At 46.3% G+C, this 27,667-nt stretch overlaps 1 protein-coding gene across 6 annotated transcripts in view; it reads left to right on the top strand.

Annotated features, from left to right (window-relative positions):
- Window positions 1-27,667, top strand: part of ABR (ABR activator of RhoGEF and GTPase) — a 1,582,060-nt gene that overhangs the window by 1,072,148 nt on the left and 482,245 nt on the right. For all 6 annotated transcript variants that reach the window (XM_069615233.1, XM_069615235.1, XM_069615234.1 and 3 more), the window contains 2 exons: window positions 1,885-2,025; window positions 21,568-21,698. In XM_069615233.1, coding sequence (XP_069471334.1) covers window positions 1,885-2,025; window positions 21,568-21,698 — 272 coding nt within the window. The remainder of the gene's footprint in view (window positions 1-1,884; window positions 2,026-21,567; window positions 21,699-27,667) is intronic.

Here is a 27,667-nt window from a genome sequence, read left to right as displayed (position 1 = left end):
AAAGCGAAAGTCAGAAGCACTGTGGTGTCTGCTCTTTGGAGTTGCCGGGCGAGAGGCGGTGTCGGCAGGGGAGAGGAGAGAAAGATTTGGAGATGGGTGAAGGTGGGGACACGGGAGGTGGTCAGGAGGAAGGAGGAGCATTGGAAATGTACTAAGTGTGCATGGATTTCAAGGAAGGGAGGAAGGGGCTGTGGAGAGGTAAGGAGAGGGAGGCGGCCGTAAGGCGGGAAGGTTCCCAATTATACCAAAGTAGAAGAACCCCAGAGAGCGCCTCCAATTCTTGGAGGAGGCTTTGGGAGACCTTTTCCCTAACCCGGGACGGCCCTACTGGAAGGGCTCCACATTAGATTCCAGAGCCAAGAAGGTAGTGAGGAGCCACAATACAACATCCCAGGACTTTTAGTGCCTTTTCATTAAAACCGCAGTCAGGGAGGGTCCTTCAGTACGGGACAAAGTGAATGTGGGCCATTTTAGGGGGGGGTGAAAGTTTGAGCTTCTCTGATGTGCACTCACCACCTTACTTTTGTAATTAAACTATCAGTAATTACCCTTTTGTATAGTAATGCTATGAACTACTACTGTGCATTATCTGTGTCCACTATCTCATTGATGGTGGAAAAGGGAAGAACATTAAAAAAAAAAAATAAGGTTACTACTAGCAGAGGTGGTATTTCTGGAATGCTTCCGGGGGCATTTCAGAAATCCTACCTCTGTCAGTACAAAATTCTGGATTGGGTGGATATTGTGAGATACCAGACACAAGGTGTAACTGCCATAGGTGGTATTTCGCAAAAAGACCCTAACAACTCGCTAGTGACCCCTAAGTGTGATCAGAAAACTCAAATGTATGTATTCGTCTAACTATGCCACAAAGTCAACATCTAAAATGTCTTCAATATTGTTCATTTCTAAAAAATATAGATCAAAACTTTAGTACAGTTACAATACCTTAAAAAAAACACTTATGCAATTAATAGTGTTGAATGATTTGCACCTCAAATTCTGTTCCCTAAAACATACACATTGTTTGCATATCGGACAGCAGGAGTAGATCTATTTAAGATTTTTTTAAAAGAGTGGTGTTTACCAAACCTGAAAATTTGCAAAAATGTTTCCTCAATTTGGTATTGCATAACAGTATAATATATAGTGTATTAATGTCTCCATGCTAACATAGTCACTGTTGCGTTTGCCCTCAATCCACAACCTTCCCTTCTGTTTATATATAGAACTTGCTAAAGGAAGATTGTTTAGTGTCCATTTTACAAACCATGTATTATTGCCTTGCTCTAGAGCTGGCTGGAGCAGAGCAATACAATCTGAATGTTGCATTGGCAAAATGCACATGCCTCGTCCAAGCATTGCAGACCGTCATTTTTAGGGCTGAGCTCCATTTCTACAATAACCTCTATCAACAGACCAGCGGGGAGGTAGAGTAGAATGCTGCTGTTGAGGACAATGAACCTGCAAGGATCCAGCCACATGTTAAGGGATTTCCAGCACAAGAAAGCTAGTTTGGGATTTTCTGGTGCAATGGAATAGCTGTGTGAAAGACCATTGTTGGAAAAGCCCTGGGGCTCATGGATGGGTTGCGTTGAGTTGACGGACCTCAGTTGTGCGGAGCCATGGTGGCGGTGTATTGAATTGGTTGCTGGTAAGGCACATCATGGTGTCTGAATTTATTTGTCATGGAAGGTGGGTGTGCAGTAAGAGCAACGAGACTCGATATGTAATGGGTAAAGTAGCGCACCAGCGGTGGTGGACTGATGTCCTTTGCCGTCTGTTCGGGATGCGGCAGGGGGATTTAGCATGGTGCAAGCATCCTGCTCTGTGGCGTTCAGTCTTTTCTGTGCAATCTAAGATGTGTTTTGCGTTCTCTTTCAGGACCTCTTGAAGCATACCCCATCGGATCACCCCGACTACCCGCTGCTGCAGGATGCTCTTCGGATATCCCAGAACTTTCTCTCCAGCATCAATGAGAACATTGATGACAAGCGGACCCCCGTGACCACACCCCGGGGAGAGGTAAGGCACTGAAAGAAGAGGGGGTTCTGTGATGTGGGCTGTGGTACACCCCTATTCTTCTTGGATGTTGTTGGCAGTACAACTTTCTGCCTCGTCGGGCTACAAAGATGTGCTATGGTTTGACCCATAACTGTGTGGGGGTGGGCTTGGTAAAAAGGGAGAGTGAGACTCTACTATCGTTTTGACAGGTATCGGAAAGTACTTGTCACTTAATGAATTAAGATATCATACTTAAATCACTCAAGAACTAACACAACCACCGCACCGCATGCACTTCACCATACAGCAACAACACATAAACCGCAACAACAGGACATGAGGACTCGCAACGCTCAGATACGTGCACCAAAGCTCAGCGCACAGAGTATACCGAGATGAAGCTGCCAACAGAACACCACTCCTCTCACTATCCTACTCCCTCTTCAACATACTAACCCATCCCGCCTTCTCATTTACAGATCCGCCAGAGCGCCTGGGGACCAACTCCGTTGATGACGGTGCGCGGTACAAATACCTATTAACATTTAACTTTTGGAGTGCGCCACACCCTCTTGAAGAAATGTTGTCTATGGTGCACACCCGCAAAGAAAATGGATGCCGATCCGATTGACTGCATTCATTTTTCAAACATGGGAGGTGCTACTTCAGCCCTGGCAGGCTTTTGCAATGGTATTGTGTGCTAAATAAATACAGCTTAGCAGTCATACTGCTATCTCATTGCTTATAAACTGCCCCTACATTCAGGTGGTATCGTGAGTAGGAAGTAGGCTGTTTACTTGCATTCCATGCCCAGAAAGTGTCCAACTTTCTGTGTTCTCTTGGCAAATGAGTGCCGACTTCCTATTTTTCCCTGCCATATGCACCAAGACTAATAATGTTGTCACCGCATATCGAAGGGTATGCAGGACCCAAGACCAAATAGCCCTGATAAGCGTATTGTTTCTGGACAAATATGAATAAGCGATATGTTTATTTTTCCTCTGGTTAACAAGAGTCTTTCCAGGGAAAGCTATCGACGCTTGAAAATAATCAAATACCTTTGCTGCCTCTTCCCCTGGCCCCTTCTGACCTTGCCGGCTCATTCTCCTGCTATTCCCCTACTCACTTCGCTTCAGCTCTCTGCTCAGTCACTGTCCCCTCCCCCCCTTGGATTGCCTCCTGCTTCCTCTTTTACCGCCCCATGGCTCCATTTGCTGAAACTCCCTTCTGCAGGGATATGAAAAACATTGCCACTCACCTTGGCATGACGTCTGCGCTTATTCTTCTCCCCCCCTTCCTTAAAAGGGTCAATACCCCTCCTCTATACCTCTATGAACCCCTAGTTTCCCATACTGAAATTACTATAAATACATGCATATGCACTGCAATGTTATCTCATCCCTTGTATATCATGTGCCTGGTTCATGTCCTCATTATAATCGTTCGTAAACAAAATCTACCCATGTTTAGCTTAGCTCCCATGTAAGGCCTTCTGCAAAAGAATTGCTCCATTTACTATGTTCCCTTGATCATCGCACTCGCTGTTGTTCAATACACACAAATACAAAATACATGAGTATGATGGCATCTTTACTTTTCCAGGATATTTTAGTTTCATAAAGAAAATTAGCACGTGTGTACTTCATCCATAAACAACCTTTGAACTCATGTGGGTAGGATAGGAAAATGAAAGTAACACATTGTGAAGCTCTGCTACGCTGAACAGTAACAGTATGGATTCTGCGGATGGTGAAATACATGGTATACCCTTCGACAACCAGCTGGCATCTACAACAGAGCATAGATGTTCCCCTGAGATTCCTGGTGGTGCTGTGCTACTATAGTGCAGGGCATATATGTGCCAATGGGTGAACACTGCATCCGAGTTGCAAGGAGACAGGGATTCGACTGAACATCAGAAAAAAAGTCATGCTATGCGACCAACATGTAAGGAAAGGAAAACCAAAGGATTCCTCCTGGACGTTGGACGGTGTGCCATTATTTACTTCCCTCGGAGTAACAACAGTTACCTCCTGGCAGGAAAAGAGTTAGACGTACTGGGCAGATGAGCTGTGATGGCTGCAAGAAGGATTACGCATTTCCTTCTAGCCCATGAAGACAAACTCCACCCTAAAATGGGTACCACCCTGCAGAGTAAGATGTCAATCTTTGCTATTGGAGTGGATAATTATGGCTGTTTGACAAACGTTCTGGCCTGGCCACTGAAGAAAGTGCAACCTGGAAGAGGAACGTAGGAGCTCGATAACTGCGCCCCACAATCCTCATGGAAGTCGGTTTTGGCTGCCAGCCAATCGACAATAGAGCAAGGAAAGCTTCTCCATCAAAAAGCCAATGGGATGCCCTCGTTCTTGCCTGGAAAATAGTGCAGGCACATTATCCAACACGCACATAGCTGTACATTGTGAATAATCATATACAAGGAACACAACTTTGCTAGGAAAATAGCTGCCAAATGTGATGAGGCCCTTGCTGCACTCTGCAATATAAGCTTGGAACTGCAAAGGATGAGTCTTGCACTGGATAATATCCCTTGCTCAAACATGGGTTCGTTTTGATGCTGCTCGTGAACCTACGATTCACCTCTAGAGAGGGTTCACGAGGAGTGTGTAATCACATCGCCAGAGATGCTTGTGAGCACCTCTGAGGACACTATTGGGGACGTTAATTGTAACCTGGGAACACACAAACGTGTTGCACAAACTCTGGAAATGAAACTCTGAATATCAGTGATGATAAAACGAGCAAACCATTTTAAAATGTTTCACATATACCCTACCCATGTTTAGATCGAAAACTGGGAGTGCTGCTGAAATATCTAGAACAATTTCCTTGTCCTATTTAAACACAAGTACCCTTGAGGTGAACCAAATAAAACTAAAATGGAACCTAATGGGCATCCAAACTGTGCTGCATGTTGGGATATTCTGAAAGGTCTTGCCACCCGCCACAGCTTGCTACACTGCTAGTCATGCAATTTGCCAATAAGGTGGCCCATAATTATACAGTTGCTGCAGCCATGCACACTTAATGCACCAGAAGGCATGTGGCCCCTTCTTAAAGACCAAAAATGGGAGATGAGCCCAATGGCCACGTTTCTGCAGGAAGCACTAAAAATAACTTAACCACACTGCCAGTATTTCATTGATTTGGGTTTCCCCCGGAGGATGAATCGAGCAATCACAGAAGGGAATAGAGGGTGATACCCCATGCCACAGGAACAGTAGCACTCCATGTTTTCTCATATCCCACGTAATCATCCGGTTGCCTCCCAGTAGCACCTGCTGTCCAAACACGAGGAGACAGCACGCCTATGTCCCTTGGTCGCCACAGAAACTTCACGTGCCAGTCTAGGCAGTGTCACAGATGGCACAAAAAATACTTCAAATCCCTGAGATAGTTAACAGGTTTTTATTAAAGGTTTCTAAAAGATGCTAGGGTGTTGCCGCTCTTGTCTATTGGGCTACTTGGACGAGGAAGAGGGATGTAGGTGTAATGACATCGATTACAATTAGGGAACTTGGACGAGGGATGTGGGGATAATGAAATGGATTACTATTGCGGTAGCGGCAACTGTAATGAGGAAGAGTGAGGAGGGGGAGCAGGCGACTGTGATGAAGAGTGAGGTGGGTGTAGCGGGGACTGACGAGGAAGAGTGGTGGGGGTAGCGGGGTACTGAGTGAGGAGTGGGTCATGGAGGACTGACTAGGAAGAGTGAGATGTGTATAGTGGAGGAGTCCGACGAGGAAGAGGAATTTGAGGATAATGAGATGGATTACCTTTGGGCTACTGGTACGAGGAAGAGGATATGTGGTAATTGAAAGATCTTCACTGTAAGTTACGTGAAAAACGTGTTCTATCAAAACAAAGGCTATTGAAAACCTGCATCAGTAGCACTCTTCTTTTGTGCACTTTTTATATAACGCCATGATCCAGTTGAAAGCTATAGAAGCAAATCCAACACCCTCAACCAATACTACCCCCCTAATACTCCCCCCCCCCCCCCCTTCACACATTTAGGTTATTTTAGGAAGCAAAGCTAGTTTACCTGTTCTGTGATTGCTACATCTCTATATTTTATATTTGTAAAGTTATTACTCTTTTTTTTTTTTTATTTTGCCAATCGAAAATTAATCTCTTCATGTCGGATTTGCCGAAATAAAAAGCCTTGGGTGCAACATCATGGGTGATATAACTAAGTTTGCGCTTCACAAATTAAAAGCTATTGGATGGATTTTCGTCAAACCAACAAAGTTTTTCCTTGGAGCGCTTTGTGCCCAACTTGCTGCTTCTTCAGCAAAAATCCATCCACCTGTTAGGGCTCTGTGTGGGAGCAAAAAAGGAAAGTCAACCAACGCAAAATAAATCCTTTTTTTTTTATTTTACCCTTCATATCTTTTGACTAGAAACATGGATTCACATGTAATTGTCCAGTATTGTGGTGCCCAGGCCAGATGTTCTACTTGGAGAATTTCCTGCTGATCCGTTTTACGACTCATTCCAATTTCCTATGATTGATAGGTTTCTGGCAATAGTGCCATGATTACTCTTAGATATATTGCCCTGCTCACTAATTGCACCCAGGGATGTAGTGCCCTGCTCACTAATCTGCACCCAGGGATGTAGTGCCCTGCTCACTAGTCAGCACCTAGGGGCATAGTGCCCTGTTCACTTTTCATGACCTCTTCACCTTTTTTCTCTTGTAAGGGCCTCTGCCCTTTTCTAACTGTCTTCACCTCCTCTCTGGGTCTTGCAATCTGGTCTTTAGATCCTAGTCAGCCTTGCAACCTTCCTCTCCTCTCTTCTCCAGCAATCCTCTCCCCCTTGAACGCCACACCACAATTCGCCTTCTCTATACCTCAAAATTCCCTTCCACGATTGTCATGGGAGCTGGCCCTTCTACAGTGCTTGCACTGAATGGCTCCCCACTGATTCGCCAGAGGGGGGGGGGTCACATGCTTGTTCTGACATGCTCAATGGCAGAGATGCTTTGTTGTCCTGAGTTCATGGGTGAAGTTTTTAACTGGGGAAGTCACCATCTTCAATGCCACTTCACTCTGTTTTTGTTGCTGGCTTGGAAGGAGCTGCTGGTTTGTTCACCTGCCTCAGGCTGAGGAGTTTTCCTTATTGGAATTTGTTTCGGTGTCCTCAGCTCATGGTATGTATTAAACATTCCTGTGGGTTGTGAGTTTCGAAAATACATTTTTCCTTTGTTTGATGCAGTGTATACTTGCCCTTGTTTTCAATGGCGGCTGAAGCTGTAGGTGATTCGGTCTCCCCTGTGCTGGCAGTTATGTGAGAGTCACAGTTCTCTCCTCCACAGTGTTACTGGTAGTGTGGGAAGGAAGTGGAACTCGGTGGGTCCAGTAAATGTATAAGGAAGGACAATGCTTCCTGCTGCCACTCTGGATAGCACATGAAGGAGGGGTGTGTGTACCCCAAAGCTGCCCCCCTGGTGGGTGTAAAACACTTCCATGGTTTGACCCGGGCTTCATGTTTGTTGCTATGCTCATGAATATTCCCATCATTGGGCCGGGAATCCTCTGTAAAAAAAAAGCATTCTTGCTATAAGCTTAAAAAACTCCCTTTCTTACATAATCCAATCTCGGCTCTCTGGGTCATAATACTGCACCCATCCAATGACAGACGTCTCCCTAAGCCCCACCCCTGTTGGCCATCTTCAGATTTGAAAGTAGCTTGTGAAGTGACAGTATGAACCAAGAAGAGCCACAGCGGGAAAGGCGGGAGGGTTTGCATTTGAATCCAGGCCAGAACCATGCTGGAGAACAGTTACATGTAAGTAACTGGTTCCTTCTCCAGCATGGGGTCTGGCATGGATTCACATGCTCATGAATACGCCTACACAGAAGTACACTACCACGGGAGGCGGCAAGGCTCCACGGGAGGTGACAAGGCTTTACAGAAGTACAAACACTTGCCCCTGGAACAGACTCCCCTCAAACAAACTGGTTGCTTAGCACCACCTGGCCGACTCTGGACTCCTTGTCGACTCAGTAGAATCTTGTGAAGGTGTGCGCAGACCTCCACGTAGCTGCCTTGCAGATGTTGAGCAGGGGGGCACCAGAGGGAAACACTGTCGTAGCTGCAATGGCTGGTGGAATGGGCTCTCGTCCATCCTGGAAAGAGGCCTGTTGGCCAGACGATGAGTGTACAATGCAGCCGCAGAGCCACCTGGAGATGGAAGCCTTCGATAGGATCTTCCCATGACTCACAGGTCCAAAATTCACAAATGGTTGAGATGTCTTCCGAAAGACCTTTGTGCGTGCCACATAAAACTTCAAGGCATGAGCAATGTCCAGTGAATGCAACAACCTTTCAGCAGTCGAATGATTGGGGAAGAAGGCTGAAAAGAACCAAGGCTCATTGAGATGGAATTCAGAAGGAACCATTGTCATAAAGATGGGGTGGGTCCGTAGTGCCACCCTCATAGCATGGACTGACAAGTACGGGCATTTGTAGGAAAGGGCCAGAATCTCCTCCACCCATCTGGCCGAGGTGATTGCTACCAGGAAACCAGTGTTCCATTAGAGCAGGGGTGCACGACTGATTTTGACAGAGGGCCGAAAGTACCCTACATGATGGCTATAGTGGGCCGAAAAGTAAATGTGGGTGGAGCGGTAGGCGTGGCATGGCAGGAGGCTTTTTCAACCCCTAATTTTTTATTAAACACTATGCCCCATAGCCCCACCCCTCAAGCAAACACTATGCCCCAAGGCCCCCACCCCTCAAGCAAACACTATGCCCCATGGCCCCCACTCCCCAACCAAACACTATGCCCCATGGCCCCCACCCCTCATGCAAACACTATGCCCCAAGACACCCACCCCTCATGCAAACACTATGCCCCATGACACCCACCTCGCATGCAAACACTATGCCCCATGACACCCACCTCTCATGCAAACACTATGCCCCATGACACCCACCCCTCATGCAAACACTATGTCCCATGGCCCCCACTCCCCAACCAAACACTATGCCCCATGACACCCACCCCTCATGCAAACACTATGCCCCATGACACCCACCCCTCAAGCAAACACTATGCCCCATAGACCCCACTCCCCAACCAAACACTATACCCCATGACACCCACCCCTCATTCAAACACTATGCCCCAAGACACCACCCCTCATGCAAACACTATGCACCCATACAGACCCAAACCCCCCCAACCCCAACTCAGCACACTAACCCGCAATCATACACCATGCACCCATACAGACCCGAACCCCCCCAACCCCAACTCAGCACACAAACTCACAAGCATACACCATGCACCCATACAGACCCCACCCCCAACTCACCATACAAACTCACAAGTATACACCATGCACCCATACAGACCCAAACCCCCACCCCCAACTCAGCACACAAACCCACAAGCATACACCATGCACCCATACAGACCCGAACCCCCCCAACCCCAACTCAGCACACAAACCCACAAGCATACACCATGCACCCATACAGACCCAAACCCCCCCACCCCAACTCGGCACACAAACCCACAAGCATACACCATGCACCCATAAAGACCCGAACCCCCCCAACACCAACTCAGCACACAAACCCACAAGCATACACCATGCACCCATACAGACCCAAACCCCCCACCCCAACTCGGCACACAAACCCACAAGCATACACCATGCACCCATGCAGACCCGAACCCCCCCACCCCAACTCAGCACACACTCACAAGCATACACCATGCACCCATACAGACCCCACCCCAAACTCACCATACAAACTCACAAGTATACACCATGCACCCATACAGACCCCACCCCCAACTCACCATACAAACTCACAAGCATACACCATGCACCCATACAGACCCGAACCCCCCCACCCCCAACTCAGCACACAAACTCACAAGCATACACCATGCACCCATACAGACACCACCCCCAACTCACCATACAAACTCACAAGTATACACCATGCACCCATACAGACCCGAACCCCCCACCCCCAACTCAGCACACAAACCCACAAGCATACAGCATGCACCCATACAGACCCGAACCCCCCCACCCCCAACTCAGCACACAAACACACAAGCATACACCATGCACCCATACAGACACCACCCCAACTCACCATACAAACTCACAAGTATACACCATGCACCCATACAGACCCCACCCCCAACTCACCATACAAACTCACATGCATGAACCATGCATCCATACAGACCTGAACCCCCCCACCCCCCAACTCACCAAACAAACTCGCAAGCATGCACGCATACAGACCCGGAACCCCCACCCCCACATCTCAACATACACTGAACGTGCACACAAAAACGAACATTCTGGCAGACCTGACCCCTCCAACCTCTCCCCCACCCCCCAGCATCTCAACATACACTTCACTTGCACACAAACACATTCAGGCAGACCCGACACACACCCCACCACTGCATTTCAACATACACTGAACTTGCACACAAACACATTCAGGCAGACCCGACACACACACCCCTTCCGCATCTCAACACACACTGCACTTGCACACAAACACATTCAAGCAGACCCGACACAACCCCCCCACCCCCGCATCTCAAAATACACGGCAGATATACAAATACACCCATACACACCCGACACAACCCACCCCCACCTCCGCATCTCAACATACATACAAAAACAAAAAACAGTCAGGACGGACCCGAGAGACACACAAACATACAGCCCCCCCCCACCATGTACTTACCCAGACGTGCTGGAACGCTGGCGAGGCTTCTGGCACTACGGCTGGCGTGGCAAGCAAGGCTGAAATGCCTTCTGGCATCAAACCTTACTGGCCACGCCAGCCGTAGTGCTGGCCCTCCATTGGTGCAGCACACACGCACTACATGGCTCATAGAAGCTGCGTGGTTCGTGTGCACTGAACCAATGAGGGCCAGTGTTTTGTCCTGCCCGAAAGACAACAAAGACTTTCCTAATGGAGGGCGGCCGATGCTGCTTGCGGGCCGCCCTCCATTAGGAAAGTCTTTGTGCCTCTCGAGCCGGACAAAATGGCATGGCGGGCCGCAACTGGCATTAGAGGAACATCAGAGGTGCTTGATGCAATGGTTCGAATGGAGGCCATATGAGCTTAGTTAGAACCATGTTGAGCTCCCAAGCAAGCAGATGCCTTCACTGGTGGAAAAGTCCCAGAGAGGCCCTTCAGAAACTCCTTGATGAGCCTGTGAGACCACAGCGTGGGTCTGTCCAGAGACCATGTGTATTGAGAAATAGCCGCCAAATGCACCTTGGAGGCGTGAGCCAATCCAGCCTTGGCCAATAACAGCAGATATGTTAGGAGCTGTGGGGCCGTGACGTGCAGAGGTGTAATCTTTTGATTTCTGCACCATACTGTGAAGCGCTTCCATTTGTGGCTGTAACACAAAAGCATAAAGAACGTTCTGGCCGTGGCAGGACCTTCCTACAGTACTTTAGGGCTGCAGGAGCCACACCGCGATGTACAGTGACGCTGGGTTGTGGTGCATGATTCATTCGCCGTCCCTGCAGAGGAGTAACAGGTAGGTAACTTGCTCCTTATTTTTGTTTCTTTATTTTTCTGATGAAGGATGTATTTCTGAAATGCATTGGCCCGCGTTTTTAAAGTCTGCTTCTGCAATATTGTTTGTTCAAGAAGAATGAAAGATTCATCATTAAAAACCATACTTAATATTTTTTTCCCGATTCAAAATCGTACGGAGCACTGAGTGAGCGCACATCACTTAGGTTTCCCCAATTTGGTCTATATTGCAGTTGCCCCGGTCTTCTCCATTATATCTGAGTCCCATCCCAATCTTTACGTGCGTTTTGCTAGTCTAGTCATGGTTTTCCTCTATTGGGAAAGGGGGATAATAGGAGATGCCCCTTTCTTGCTGGGTTGTTAAAATGGCTCGTGCTTGCTTTACAGCCTTCTTTCTGTCCTAGGTGACATGATTGTGTCTTCTATATAGTTTAACAACTCATGGGTCCAGAATTCCACTCCCTGAATCCAGTTTTTGTTTTTGTTCAAGAGGGGAATTATGGAACATGCAGTTTTTAGTGTTTTGTTTTGCCCCAAAGAGAGAGTTTTTTTTTTTACCTGGGGACAGGTTTTCTCTACACACAGCTGCTGTTGTGGACATGGGGATACCATTACACGGGCCTTGTAGCGAACTCAATGTGGTCACTTCTCCACAATATATATAACTTTGAACATCCCAAGTCTCGCTAATCTGTAGCAGGGTTCAGTGCTTGCATTTTATGTCAGTCAGTTCTTGAGGCACAGGGAAGGTAACGGTACACCAAACAACTGGGCAGAGTCCTCCCGCCAGATTGTATAATCTGGTCTACCACTGTTTGTGGGGCCAAGGTTGTTTCTGGGACATGAACTTAAAAATAGTGTGTTTTGAATGTATTTATTTTTGCATTTATAGCAGCGCACAAAGCCCCGGGGCCTCTAGGCACTAGTTCAAGTGAGAATGGTGGTACCGTTTTCATTAGGTGTTGTAGGTAAATTGCATATTCAGCACAAAGCTGAGAATTCATTGTAAGACGTTTGCATTACATTTGTGGCAAAACGCTGAGATCTAAGCAGTCATGGTAGGTGGATTATATTTACAGCAAAATGCTGAAATAGTCATAGTAGGTGTTACATTTGCAGCAAGAGCTGCAACAGTTATGGTAGGTTAGTTGCAGGTAAGATGTATAAGCAGCAAAATGCTGATATAATCAGTGATTTAAGTGGGTAGAGGCCCCCCGGTCCCACCACAACATTGGTAGGATGTATTAGATGCGCCCACCATTAGGTCAGGCAAACTGACGGAAGTCTCAGCCAACCACAGCATCCCTGAAGCTGACTGGCACATCTGTCGGTCACTAACTTTCTTGTGCCTTTGTTTCCCCAGGTCGCCGACGCCGAGGCGTCTTTAACCCTCGGCGAACCTGGGGACTCCTTGACATATTTCGAGGTTTATAAAAGATGGCTTGAAAAGTGCACAATTCAAGCCATCTTTTATAAAGCTTTGCCGACGGACAAAGACACCTCTGGCTTTGTCCTCGAAAGCTTTCTAAAAGATGGATTGAATTGTGCACTTTTCAAGCCATCTTTTATAAACCTAGAAATGTTTAACAAAGATGGTTTGGAAAGTACACAAACCATCAGGTACACACACAAATCTATAGATCCTATATATTTGTGTGCGTACCATACTATGGTTTATGTACTTTTCAAGCCATCTTGAAGTACACAAACCATAGTAAGGCACACAAATATATAAATGTAAGCATTTATGTGCGTACCTTACTATGGTTTGTGTATGCAAGCCATCTTTTATAAACATAGAAATATGTTATATATTTCTATGTTTATAAAAGATGGCTTGCATACTACTCAAACCATAGTAAGGTACGCATACAAATATATAAAATGTTTGCGTACCTTACTATGGTTTGTGTACGTTTTTAAGGCCATGCCCATTGCACAAGCCACGCCGCAAAATGAGCCCCCCTCGCCCCCTCGATTTCTTACCCCACTTAAAGCCCTGGATATAATCCTAGTAAGTCGGATATGAGGAAGTTCCATTCACGGCATAATGTAGGCAGATTATGTTGCTGTGACGTTGTTACATAAAGTGCGCTGCCTGAGGCATAATTGTGTTTGTATGTACATAATGAGGAGACATACCCGCTTGCTGTGGCCATAAAGTGCGCCGGAAGTGCAAATACAATCAGGTCAGAGAGGGAACAGTAGGGCCGTCACTCTCTCAGCGTAGTGCCAGCCGGGAAAGCCCCCGTCTGACAGGGGGCGGCGTCATCAGCGGCCCAGATTCAGATGGTGTGGTGGTATATGCACAGGGATGCAGAACTGGCGATCTGAACGGATTCTGCATAGCAGTGTCAGTCAGAAGAGGGCGTGGCTGCGTCACTTTCATTACTTGCGTGGGGAAGGGGAGGGGACAGGTAGCATGATGTACGTGGGGAAGAGGCTTGATTGCAGATGGTTAGTGGGCGTCCTAGGATTAGGTTCTTAAGCATATGATGCCCAGACATCTAACTTTAGAAGGGTTTATAGTCCTTGCATCGAATGCCATACCAGAGAAATAAAAGCACCAAATGCATTTTTTCATGGTTTTTTTTAATGGGGGGGGGTCCTCCCTCGACCCCCCCTTTTTTAACCTTTAAAACCCATTTTAATTCAACTACTTCCTTTACCTTTTAAAAAAAAAAAAACATTCGATGCTTTTTCTTTCTCTGTTACGGCATTCGATGCTATTTCATTCGATGCAATGACCAGATACCCTTTAGAAGCAGCCCTCTCTGGTGGTGGATGTCCAGGGCGTGGTTCTCTTCAGGCTATTGGGTACAATTAAACATTCCTGCAAAGAAGCCAAAACTACCGGACTCTTTTCTAATGCAAAAAGTTTAAGGCGCAGACACGTCTCTTCAGATCTCCAGAAACTGATTTGATAGCCTTGTACTGTCAAAAGCTCTAATAATATTTACTTAGATAAAAAGTTCCTAAAGTTAAAAAGAATACTAGGGAGCACATCTGTAATGTACAATGAACGATTTAAGGATTGTAGGAGTATTTCAATGCTGTGGTATCCAGGGCATCCTTTTTCCAATCATGTGTGGCCTCACATTTGGTTTCTCCGCTTGACTTTTTTAATGTAAAAAGAAGTGGCCGGACACGAACCACTCATTGCATGGCCAAGGGGAGCTGCTTTGGCCAGCATTAGAACAATGCTCGCAGGACTTGTTAGGGTGCCATTACTTGAAAGGAAATAGTTTTGGTGAGTTGTGCCATGCTAACTGAGATGTACTCACATTTCCGGTGATGCTCTTCAAATCTGCATTTTAAAATGTTTGGTGAATGTTTGTAAAGTATGGCCTAGTCCCGATATTCTTTCATGCCCCCTTTTTCCTTCTCTCACCAGGATCTCTCAAGACCTGTTGGCTCATACAAGCACCCCGAATGACTATAGAACTCTTTGCTCTTTCTATACCGACTCTAGCGATCTTTATTTCAATACTACTCCCAACTTCCCTCCTTTGATTTGTCTTCTTTATTTTAACTGTGCTTCTCGATTCCCAGCCCGAGTTCTCTTCTGTCATTGCCTTAGGTTCCGGATTAGGCAATAAAGTGTACATTGATCAACACGTTAATGTTTGAGCTTTCTGGTCATTCCTTAGACAGCGGGAGAGCTGGTTTTGGCTTCGCTGAGCACTGTAACATATGTCCAGTCAAATCAAGATTCCCAAGTCTTGCACAAGGTGTAACCATGGCTTTGTGGCAGTGCTCCGGGTGTGGTAGCAAACTGTGAGCGCTGCCTGTCTGCAGAGTAATAGACCGTGTCATAGTCCAGATACAACAGATACTCGAGACACAAGAAACAGCCCAAGATATGTCTTTCTCTTGCCAGGAGGGCTGGCGGAATTCATACAGGAGCTATGTGGACACAACCTACAACATAAAAGGGAGGTTCTATGACAGACATGCCATCTAGTGCAATGGTCTATTCTAAGATGGCCTAATAATGTCCTATTCTCAAAGTCTATTTGCCTGCTCTTGTCCTGCGTTGTCGCTCCCTGAAAGCATCCTTCATTTCACTGTCTGAGGGTATTTAAAACACACCCGCATTCTTATTTCTCAGAGTTGGTAATTGTTAACTTCTCCCTCTGGTATCTGTTTTGGTCACAGCATGCTTCTACCTAGTCAATGCTTCTCATTTAAATCCTGTGACCTAGGTGGACCTTCAGCAACATGGACAGCAATGTCTTGCTTGCTGCCAAGGTGTTTTTCAGACTGCAGTTATCATAAGCGCCCCTGCCAAAGATTTCATCCTGCTTTCAGCCCACTACAAGCCCTTATCCCGTCACCTGCTTGACTCTTCTCCTGTTGATCACTAGCAACACGCCACCTTTTAGTAATGCTGCCCCAACTCCTTCACTGCTGGTCTCCTTCTGCTTCCTGTTATACTGCTTTATCAGATTAAAATGACTTAATATTGGGGATTGGTTGGGCCCTTGCATTGTTACCCCTGATCTGCACCCTGTCTTCCCCATCAGATACATATGTGTTTTCCCCTAATTGCTTGGCTTGATTGAGAGGGACTCTGAGATCCGAGGGCATAAACGAGCCGGTGCCATCTTCAGATCATGCAAGTTCACTGTTGCGGCTGAGTGCTCCTAGTTGTCGCCTGCACTATTCTGACAGTAACTGACTTATACCTACTTTATACCTACACGGCAAGTGTTCTCCGGTCTCTTCATTGCACCTGCGAGGGCTTCTTGTTCTCCACGCCATGTTCATGATGGTGCACAGTGCGTGAAACCCCCACTCTGCAAATGGGTACGTGGATTCTGCTCGGACCAAGTAGGAGAGCTTCCGTCAGCAAATCAGTCCTCTGTGTCTCCGTGTATTTGTGCCCCATTCTCCTGGTCCTTTGTGGCACGCCATTTCTTTGACCCTTCTGTGGGGAACGCCTCAGTATTGTTGGTGCAATACATTGTATGGTGGGCTACGGTGGGGCTTTCCTGGGTGGGTGCTGGTGTGACAGCTGACTGGATGAGTAAGGTTTCTGGTGGACTCTATGGAATTGGGAGGTATATATTTCTCGCCTCCAGGCAGGGATCTAATCGTGGACTGGATATCTCCCTGTCCCCCCTCAAACCTACCATTCCTTGAGGCCCCCAATCTCTTCCCCACCAGCCACAGTCAAATATTTGAGCCTGTTCATTGATCTAAAAAACAATAACTATGTCTATAATACATTCAAATAAAAGCAAAAAGTGAAAACGAAGGGCATCCCCACCCAGGAACAGTACAATTATTGTATCTATATAATAACCTTTCTCCTGCTTAATATGATAAAGCAGGACCCTTAGGTGATGCTTTATGGGGAAGGATACAGTTAAGCATGGATAAGTAACAAAAACGATAAGAAATGTAGAATGGTGCACTAAGACCCACGATGAGGGTGGGCTGTGTGGCTTATCGTGGAATTCAGTCACTTCTCTCCAGGGGGAAGCCTTGCCCTGTGAGGCTAAGGAGGTGAGCCCACTATGCAATACCCTTCCTATGGGTAGAGGCAAACGGGACCTCATCGGGGCAAGACTCCTCCTGTGTGGACAAGGACTCCTGTTCCGATGAGGAACTCGGAACCAACTCACCGTCACTGCTAACACCTACTGGAAGAAAACCTGAAGAGCAAGCTGAGATTTGTTATTGAGGCGAAATGCCCCAAGGTGGCAGGCCGACCCTGTAGGAAACACTTCCGCCACCCAAGTTAAGGGCCCGAGTGCAACGAGGGTGGCAGTGCAGTTACCAAAAGTGTTGGCATACCACTAACGGACGTATTCCCATTTGCACCCATGTAGTGCCCTACACGGGTGGTAATGGTAACCTTTTTTTAATAAACAAATGTACTGTTCTTGGTCCGCCCGGCGCCGCAGCAGTGCTGCTGACAGGAAGTCACTTTTTCATGTTGATGACTGTGATGTCATCGACATGGAAACGGACATCGTGAGAACAGCACTGCTACAGCGCCGGACCGCACAAGAAAGGTATGTTTATTTTTTTACAAAATAAAGTCACCATTAACACCTATGTAGAAAACTGCACAGGTGCTGAGTGGGAAAGGGTGGGTGTGCTGCCCACCCTGGCTACTCGGAACGCACGCTTGCACTATATAATACAGCCCGTGTTCCGATCATCCTGAACAGCGCCCCCTCCCAGGGTGCTAATGTCAGTACAACCCTACAGTAAATCAAAAAGGATACCTATTCAGTACTGAAATGAAGAAAACCACTCGAGTATTAGTTTAAAAAAAAAAAAAATTATAAAGCGCACCACACCCTCGGGTATCTGGGCACATTACAAGACCGCTTTGATACAAAAATTGATACATAATATAAGCATAACAAATTTAGGTTAAAACATAGACAGGTCAGCAAGTTAGGAAAAATGTATTCACAGTTGATTTACAAAAGTCAGGCAAGTAAGGTGAAGTATACTGTTGTATCGAGCAAGTACATTGCAGAAAAAGCGATTAGGTCCTCAGTGTAATCTAAATACCTGGAGGCACAATGTCGTTCATAACTAGCCACTTTTTAGTGTTTGTCCTGAAACTCAGTGTGAGCAGGACAGAGAAGAAGAGGAACTTTGATAATCTGCCGGGAAAGACCCACAGCCATGTCAAAAGTTGGAAAGTAGGAGACCTGAACATGAGCGAAGCCCAGGAAATTCAGATTCGCTGTGAGAGGGCAACTGAAGGAGGCAGCGATGCATAGCTTCAGGTGCAGAGAGGAAGCTGGCGTGCAAGGCCGGGTATTTTATGCTCAGGAAGACCTGAGACTGGAGAAGCCAAAGAACTGACAGACGGTGCAAAGAGTGACCGAGTGAGAAGTGGTGGCGTGACCAAAGCTCTGTGGACTTGGGAGTCCCTAAACAATGCCAACACCACTTACCTGAAGGCTCCGCGGAGTGTGCTGAACGAAGGGGGAAAAAACAAGCCAACATACCATCCATTGACGAAGGCCTTGTGCCGATCGCAAGCCTGGTGATGCAATCACTGAGGTGGAAAGGTAACTGGTAGAGCAGGAGACCCGGGTGGGGAACCGAAAATAATGAGAGGAACTTTTATACTCGTCCAAGTCCAGATCAAGCATGGGAAGTACCCCATGAGAGTGGCAATCATTACTGGAACAGTCATCCCAGTAATTGCCAAGTGTTGGAAAAGAGTGAGAATCATTATTTGAACAGTCCTACTTGGCCAAGCCGGAGAAAAGATTTGGACATTGAATAGAGAAAATGTCTCCAGTTTAGTGAACCAGAAAATAACGGAATTGCCCCTAGGAAAGAGGGGTACAGAAATACCAAAGGTCACAAAACAGAAGAATAAAACAGAGGGTGACCCCAAGTGTAAAAGACCCTGTTGAAAGTTAAACAGCCCCAATATCAGAACTATATGATGTGATATAAGTAGTTAACAAGAATTACCTGTGACTACTCTACTGAAGTGAAGTTGCTGAGAAGCAGCCCACAGGAGAAGGGAGTCATTCCCCTGTGCTTTCGTTGTTTTGATAGTAGTTGCAACAGAGGACAGATCTTCCTTTTGAACTCGCTGACATTTGACAGGGAACCCTAGTTCTTTTTTTATTAGGTGGGCAAAACGCATAGTTGGGAGAGAGTCCAGAGTTATCACTTTTCTTTTAATAAAGCATACCTCAACACGGAAGATCAGTCCTTGTCCTACTCCTGACTCACCACAGCTGGCATACCCACTACCAAGAGCACATCCATGAACCAGTTGCCCTGGGGAAGAATCTGCTGTTGACACTTAACTACAGGAAATGCAAATGCCAATCTTTACGTCAAATGTCTATAGTTTAGGGTGGCTGTGATTCAGAAAGAGCCTTGCTCTCTAGTGGCTCTTGCAGAACAGCAGTTTCCTTTGCTCTGATTGTGAAATCTTCGATGTCACAGCTTTTTGCTTTTCTTTATTTCCCATCAGAGTTGTTTTGTGGAGATGGGAGCCCCTTATACCAAGGTTCCTGCTAGTAAATAAATAAGGGCAGGTGCATACTAATTTCTACACTGGAAAAGAGCAGGTGAAAGAGGGCAACTCATGTGCTCACATGACATCTGGACAACCCATCTAAAGAGAAGGGATGCTTTGCTGCCGAATGATACTGCACATTCTGGATTTTCAGTCTTGGGGCTCAAAGTACAGCAGACAGAGAGTGGTGCTTGGTAGGCTTCTTTTACAGCCAACGGCTGCAAGCTTTGGTGCTCCAGGTGTTTTCGCTTCAACTCCCATCTGCCCCAGCAGGTTTAATCAATAGTACGGTATCATGGTCATAGTACAGAATTATCTGGAGAGCCACAGGTTGCAGACCCCTGTTGTACCATAAGGCACCTTGATAATCCACTCGCCCATGAGACCATAGCCAGATTTGGTCTTTATACATTTATTCTTATATATATATTTATTTTTTTTGCATTTATAAATCACACAAACAACCTGGGGATATTGAGGAGCTGTTACATGACGAGCCGACTTAGTTACATGGAGCATACATAATGTATTGCATGTATGGACATTACACTGCGTACTGTAATGGACATTGCATGACATATTATGTGCGTGGGCTGTTCAGCATGCAGGTTCCGACAAATAGCAGTGTCTTGATAGCTTTGCGAAAAGCGGGGTGGGATGGTTCAGCTCTAAGGTGGAGTGACAGGGAGTTCCACTGCCTCGCGGCAATGAAAGGGAAGCTGGCGCCGCCTGCTCTGGTTGGTTTCACTTTGGACACTCAGAGTAGGTTGATGTAGGGTGTTCTAGTTGGTCTGCAGGAGAGGGATCTGTTTACTCTCTCTTTACATTTCCCTAATAATTCACAATTCAGAGGGTATTTGTAAATAATGGCAACAGATCCATATTTCTCCGGATTTGGAGGTAGACCGGAGGAATACTAGGCCTGGAAATAAGATGCATGGTTTTGAACCATTTGGCCCAGCTGGAATCTGTATCCAGCACAGTGCACACTATTTCATCCCAGTAAGGCAGAGATGTAGGGGGAATGGCCAGATGGAGGTCTCTCCATAAGATTGATGCCTTTGGTTTCCACAGCACACTCTCACAAACTAATCCTATCTGGGGAAAGGATAGAAGACCAATTTCAAACGTGCAGCTCTGAATGACAATGATGCTGGCTATATGATCACAAATCATTAACTGTGAAGGAACCTTCCAACAATATAATAGAAGGCGTCCATTCCATGGGTGTTGGGCCTCGTACCAGGCCGAAATAGCATGCACCAACCAAAAAACTATAATGGCATGGAACCAGTACACTGGTAGATACAATTGCATGCAGTGATATTAAAATCACAGAAAATAAGGAATTCAATTACGCTGTCTGAGTTCTAATTTACATACTAATCATGTGGTAGGGAATGTCCAGTGTGAACTGTAGCCATCATGTTCTTCTGGGGGTAATACCGATGGTGTGCTAACATGTGTAGTCTTCCTGCTACATTAAAAGATTGCATTTTGATCAAGAAGGCCATCCTGGGAAGCATTAACTTTATAATACTGACCGTGTACAGTAACACAGCTGATCCTCCACAATCAGGCAAAATCTGTTCAAATAGGACCATGCTGAGAAATTTAGGAAATGGGTGCCATTTTGCAAAAGCTTGTGTATTCCTTCAAATGGGCATGAGAAGAAGTGTGACCTGAATGGTGCATTATTTAACTGTCTTTTGGTTGTGATTACCCGATCATATCCCTTCCTTGTTTCCCATATGTTCTTAAGAACTGGTTTTGGATTTGACCGTCTAAGGGTTTGGGGGAGGGCACCGTAGACTCACATATTTGCTGCATCTTGATTCCTCCTGATCTCAAGGCAAGAGGGAAGCAAGTTTGTGGTTTGCATGTTGACAAGCTTGCCCTCCTGTCTCTAACTGGGTTTATCAGTCTGCCAGATCATTTATTCCCCATAGTTTTGACATTGTGTCTTCTCATTTCAGGTTCGTCAGCTGGTGAAAGATGGCTTCCTGGTGGAGCTGTCGGAAAATTCACGGAAGTTGCGGCATGTCTTCCTCTTCACTGACCTCCTCCTCTGTGCCAAACTGAAGAAGACGGCCGTGGGGCTAGGCGGGTGAGGACACACACTGACAGGATTATGAATTCTGTGGGTTGTACTGCGCTAGTTCGTTATTGCCAATGTACTGGCCATCATTTTCAAAGCAGGGCATGTGGTCCTGTGCAGGTTAATTGCCAAGTGAAGGGAAATGCATTTCTTTCATGGTTATAAGTGATCTTACCATGGCTAGATGTGGGTGGTTAGATGGTTGGTGTGGAAAGTTAAGTGGAAGCAATTTGTGTGATGTTAAATGGAACTTGTTTGATAGTTGATAGTGGCTCAAAGTAGTTGGCTAGTGGTAGGAATTATATTGTGTTCATATGTTTTGTATTGTGCCAAATCCCCATTGTAGTAGGCTCAATGCACTTGTCCTTGTGTGTAAAATGGCCCACTATATCACCTGCCAGAGTAACCAGAGCTTAGACTGCTGGAAGAAAGGGTGTGAACAAGGGTAAAGTAAGAGTAATGGGAAGGGGGCAAAGGGATTGCAGAAAGAGGGAGAGGATACAGCAGGGAGAGGGTGTTTAGTGATAGTATGGATGCATGTTAGTCAGAATATGTGAGCTCAATTCTAGACAGAAGCGAAGGAATGAAGTTTTTTGATGGCTTACGGTTTATTGCTAAGGCAGCTCTGGAGTAGTAAGTATATGGGACACAATGGTGCAATGTTGGGATGCACGAGGGCTCAACAGCATGCTCGGGCAATCCTGGAAGGCATGTAGGCTTAATGGTCTCCGGTGGCCATTACAAAAAGATGTTGAAGAAATAGCCAAAAAGAGGAGGTGAATTGATTATAATTGTAATTGGTTATTTATAACGCACTTAATACCCAGAGGTTTCTAAGTGCGGACCGGGGATCGAACCTGTGTTGCTCCGCTTGGTCTTGCTTCAAAGACGAGCACATTGCCCCTGAGTTATCCTCCCGAGCTCTTATATGCTAGATGGTTTTCATGGATATACTTTAATGACCGCTAAAGGTCACTAGAATGAGGTAGCCTGGTCCTCTCTGCCGGCTGCAAACATGTAGACTTAGTCGCCAGCCTTCTCTCTTTTTTTCATCATAGAGGCTGTGAGTGTATTTTGAAACGATTTTGATTATTAAATCTCTTGGCAAAACTCACGGTCTAATTATTTCTGTATGTATTGCCTTCATAATTCCAATCTTTGTAAATACCATTGGTAGCAACATGGTAATCTTGTGCATAAAATACAAACGCATTTTCGCCCTCAGCTTGCACTATTTTAACCATTAAGACGAAGCCAAAGAAGTTGGCTTTGCCAATGCTTGTTTAATGGGTTACAGCATGTATGCGCTGGTGGTTGGAGTAAGGGAATACGACCTGCATTTGGCACAGGGGGGAAATGCTGCGGTGGAACACAGGTCTGCAATACTGTCCTCTGGTGGAAGTGTCAGGATGTAATTCCATCTCAGGCTTTCTGGTAACACAAGGAACACTCCATCGATTATCCCTCTCGCGGGAACCTTGATGGGCTGACAAACCTACATCTCATCCAAGGTCATTTTTGTTTTTTCATATTCTGAAACTTGGGTTTCTGCAAGGCAGAGGCTTTGCTTTCCATCCGCTGCATGTGCATGACAGTGCAGTGTGGTGCACTGGCAGTTCGGGGCTTGTGCATTCACAAAACAGTTGGGTTTACTTTGTCTGTATGCGCATCACAGTGCAGTGTGGTTTGCGTTCAGTATAACGCATGCGCACTCCAGTAAATTATAGATTGATATGTCTGTATGCAGCTCATTGCAGTGTGGTTTATTTTAAGTTTATGCATGTCCATCACGTTACACTGTGGTTTCCTTTAAACCTGATTTCTGTGCATCACAGCGCAGTGTGATTTCCTTTAAGCCTGATTTCTGTGCATCACAGCAGTGTGGTTTCCTTTAAGCCTGATTTCTGTGCATCACAGCGCTGTGTGGTTTCCTTTAGACCAGAGTAATGCGTGTCATTGTACACAGTATGCTTACTTTAAAAAAATAGTCATGGGCGCCGCTCTGTGAGAACGAACACAGCAAAAATGGCCTGTTCTTTGGGTAGGTACCCACTGGAGAGTCCACAGCCACACTTTAGCTCACTACCTTTCACAGATGGGAAATATCAATTTGCATTTCATTCTTTGTCCCGCCCACTTGGGCAGTCCAGCACCGAAATGCTATGGCAATTCCCTTCTGAACAAGAGTACCAACAGCAACCCCAGACACGTGTTTCAGCCTCGTTGGGCCTCATCAGCGAGGTGGGGCTGTGCCTCTCTGAGCACAGTGAGCAAGGGTTCAACGTTTGGATGACTCTGGGAGACTTAGGATGACTAGACCTAAGGACCTTCAAAAAATCAATGTGATTTCTGTGCTTCGCAGGGCAGTGTGGTTTCCTTTAGGCCAGCGCGATGCGAGTCACTGTACACAGTATGCTTCCTTTCATTGTGAGGCTCCTGCATCCCCGTAGTGTGGTTTTCAGTTTGATGCACCCCGGTACAGTGTGACTTTCGTTGTGTGAGGTACAGGGCTTTAGTCCGTTAGGAGTGCCAGAAGAGATTCCCGTTGGCGACAACAGGCCTTTTGGTTTGGATGTTAATTTGATGGTCTCTGGTGGCCTAGAGACCATCCCCTCCTGCACCAGAGGTTTCCCACATAGGCATTTCATGTACATATGTATATTAATCGAAATGGGATCCTTAACTAAACCGGAGAGAATCATTTGTTAGCTTGGGCTGGGCCGCTCCCCCTGCCTCATTGTATTTGCACCACAGTCCAGTGCCTCTTTTAGTCGAGGTATGCACTTAGCAGTGCAGTGCTTTCACAGCAGTGATGCTCGCCTCATTGACTTGGTTTTGCTTCTTCGTCTAGCAATTCTGGTTTGCCACGTTGGACTGTTGGCGACCCTAGGACGGAGTTCGATTTCTTATGGAGTTCTGAGTACTACCAAATATTCAGAGGCACAAGCAGAGATTGTTTTATTGTCGATCAGCCGCATAACATCCTTCCAATGGTGAGGTGGTTTCCTCCTTTAAGTGTTGGTAGGTTTTCTAATAAGAGGACGGCTTAGTGGCTCAGCAGAGCAGTGTTGCCTTTTTGCTGGCCAGGGCTAGCACATATCTGAGTGCTGTAGTGTCCTTCAATGCAGTGACATTCTAAGAGTATCATGAAGTGGGCGGGAGGAGGAGGGGGACCAGGGATGCCTACAGTCCACGTGATGGGCTAAATGAAGGTAGTCCATGGGGATCCCCCAGAGCACCTCCATATCTCACTGGCCCTCATGCATGATGAGACCAGAAGTGTATCCCAGACACATTTTCAACCACACACTTAGATCACACAGGGGAATGAACAGGACCCTTAGGCTCCTCATGCAATCAGTCAAGAGCCAGTGTAACACCTTGTAAATGGTTTACTCCGCTCTCATAGTTGGACTAGCTGGCCACTTACAACCACATCAATGGGGCAGAACAAGATCCCTTCTCCATACCCACACAGACATATGTTGTGCAGATCAGGAGAGAGGGGCTCAGTCAATGAGTGTTCACATGAGACTTGAGCTCAACCAAAGGAACCCCACTCAGATGCTTACACTCCTTTACAAAATGAGAACCCCTGCATATGCTTGCCTTGCGCAGTGGGAACCTCAGAGCTGCACAGGCAGTCAGGCACTTCAGCCTGACTCCAAGATGGTAGACTGGCATTTTAAACCCTTCATTCACCATCAGGCGAGAGATCAGTGCCTCCAACAAAAAAGAGAGAGAGGAAGTGTCTTTCAGCAGCGGGGGAACAAGACACGCATGAGGGAACTGGAGCAGGGCAAATCGCGAGTCACACAGGATAAGAGGCACTAAAGGCATCAATCAGGAGTCCTAGGAGATATTGTTAGCAATCACTGGCACTATTAAAGAGCACAGGAAACCACAGGCAGTTTCATAGTTCAGGTTGCTACCACTGTGGCCAGATGAGCAGAGAAGAGGATAGCAAGATGCAAGCCTGTTGAGTATATCTCGACCCTTGCTGGCAACAAAGACCAGGAAAGAGCCTGGTAAGGCTTGATACTTTGGTCTATGAGTGATCCCGGCTGATGACTATAATAAAGTGGTCTAACAATGACCCTTTTGTCTCGGGAGGATAGCTCGGCGTCAACGTGCTCGCCTTGGAAGCAAGACGACACGGAGCACACAGGTTCAATCCCCGGGTCCGCGCTTAGAAACCTCTCGGTATTAAGCGCATTATAAATAACCTATCATATCATAAGCAACAGGGAAGACATACTTGCTGGCATGAGTGTGTCATTGAAATACCCTAAAGCAGTGGTAGAGGGAATACTTGCTGGTAGGTGTGTCCTGGGAATACTATAGCGATGCGTGAGCAAACACTTGCTAGTAATGCCACAAATAATACTCTAAGCAGGGGAGGCAGGACAGAATTGCTGCTTGGTGTGTTAGGAAATGTGCTGGACTCTATATCCTTGGGATTGAGAAGACCAGAAGCAACCTGTTCAATGTGAGTCTGAGAATAAGTTTGGAGGTAAAAAGTGAGGTGGGGTTCTGTATCTCCGAGGCTTTTAGATCATGGAATCCAGACAAGGACAGGTGGTCTATTGGATGGGACATTTCACCATCTTTTGTTGAGAATTTACACCCTGACCCTTTTTAAAGCAGTTGTCCTTTTTGTTTTAATTGAAACCTATAGATGTTCACCCTTTCTGATGTCCTTCTGTATATCAAAGCCGAAAGGCATATCTGACGAATCAAGGAAATACGTCCCTTCTCAACAAGGGGGGGGGGCATCCCCATTTGAGGCTTGGGAGGGGAGCCCACTTCGCAAGACCCTTCCCTGATTGTCTGGGAAAGTGGGATCTCACTAGGAGAGACTTCCCCTTACGTAACAAGCCATTTCCCATAGTGACGTATATGGGACTGTCAGATATGAAGAACTCTATAGAATCCAGGGACTTGACAGAAGACAAAACTAAAATATACATTTGCGAACAAGGAGGATATGTCTCTTTAAGGAGAGATCTCAATATAACTGAGATGAGTAAACTGCATACGACAGACACGCAGAGGAGAGACAAAGTCTGCAGAGAGCGTAAGCAGGGCAAGACCCTGACGGCATGACACCAGTGAGAGGTGGAGCCAAGGAGAGTTGCAAGCCTGTGACTTTCAGTAGTGGCCTGAATATGAGACTGAAACGCTGGAGGCGCCACCTTTACATTCAGTGAGAAGCCGAGGAGACAGGAATCCAAATCCTGGTGGAGGCGTGACAACAGCCCCTTTGTGGTGGGCAGAGCACCCATCCAACAACGCCGAAACCACAATGCTAAGAAAACAGCAAGACACCCGCTCACCCACACCCATAACTGGTCCCGGGAAGGAGGATCAAGAGCGGGAATCCAGAGAAGTTGAGCAGAATGGGAAGCAGAGCAAACCAAGAGCCCGAACAAGTACAGGCCCTAGTGACATTCCTCTGCAGACTCAAAGGTAACGCAGAGAACTGGGAGGCAATCAGGAAATCATTACGAAACAAGAGAAACACGTCCCAGTGATATTGATGAGACATTGAATTTAAAGTTGATAAAGTGGAACTTTAATGTGCGAAAGAGAAACACAAATACATGTGAAGGAGATATTTCTACGACTGGGGCACAAATACCCCGGAAAGATGGGTAATCACTGCATAAGTCAAGAAGTAAAGAGTGGAGAATATCAGAGAATGTTATAAATGGGTATACAAGCCAAAAGAAGTGCTTAAGGGAAGAAATACTCTGAGTAAATCACCCGAGGAGACGGAGAACCCTAAGACCCAAGAAGGCATTTCACAATGAAGAAGGGATATGTTACTAAACTCAAGAGTATAGCAACCCAAATTAGAGAAGAATGAGGCAAAAAAAGAACTGGAAAACAATCCGTATGGAGGAAGGAAGACTCCAAGACATTGTGACCGAGTGGCAAGAACTGATACAGGAAATGACAAGAGACTTTATAAATAG

The sequence above is a fragment of the Ambystoma mexicanum genome, chromosome 9 (genome assembly GCF_040938575.1).
Source record: "Ambystoma mexicanum isolate Mex_15411 chromosome 9, UKY_AmexF1_1, whole genome shotgun sequence".
In the NCBI taxonomy this organism is placed as follows: Eukaryota; Metazoa; Chordata; class Amphibia; order Caudata; family Ambystomatidae; genus Ambystoma; species Ambystoma mexicanum.
The sequence above is the reverse complement of the archived record's forward strand: the minus strand, read 5'-3'. Positions and strand labels throughout refer to the sequence as shown.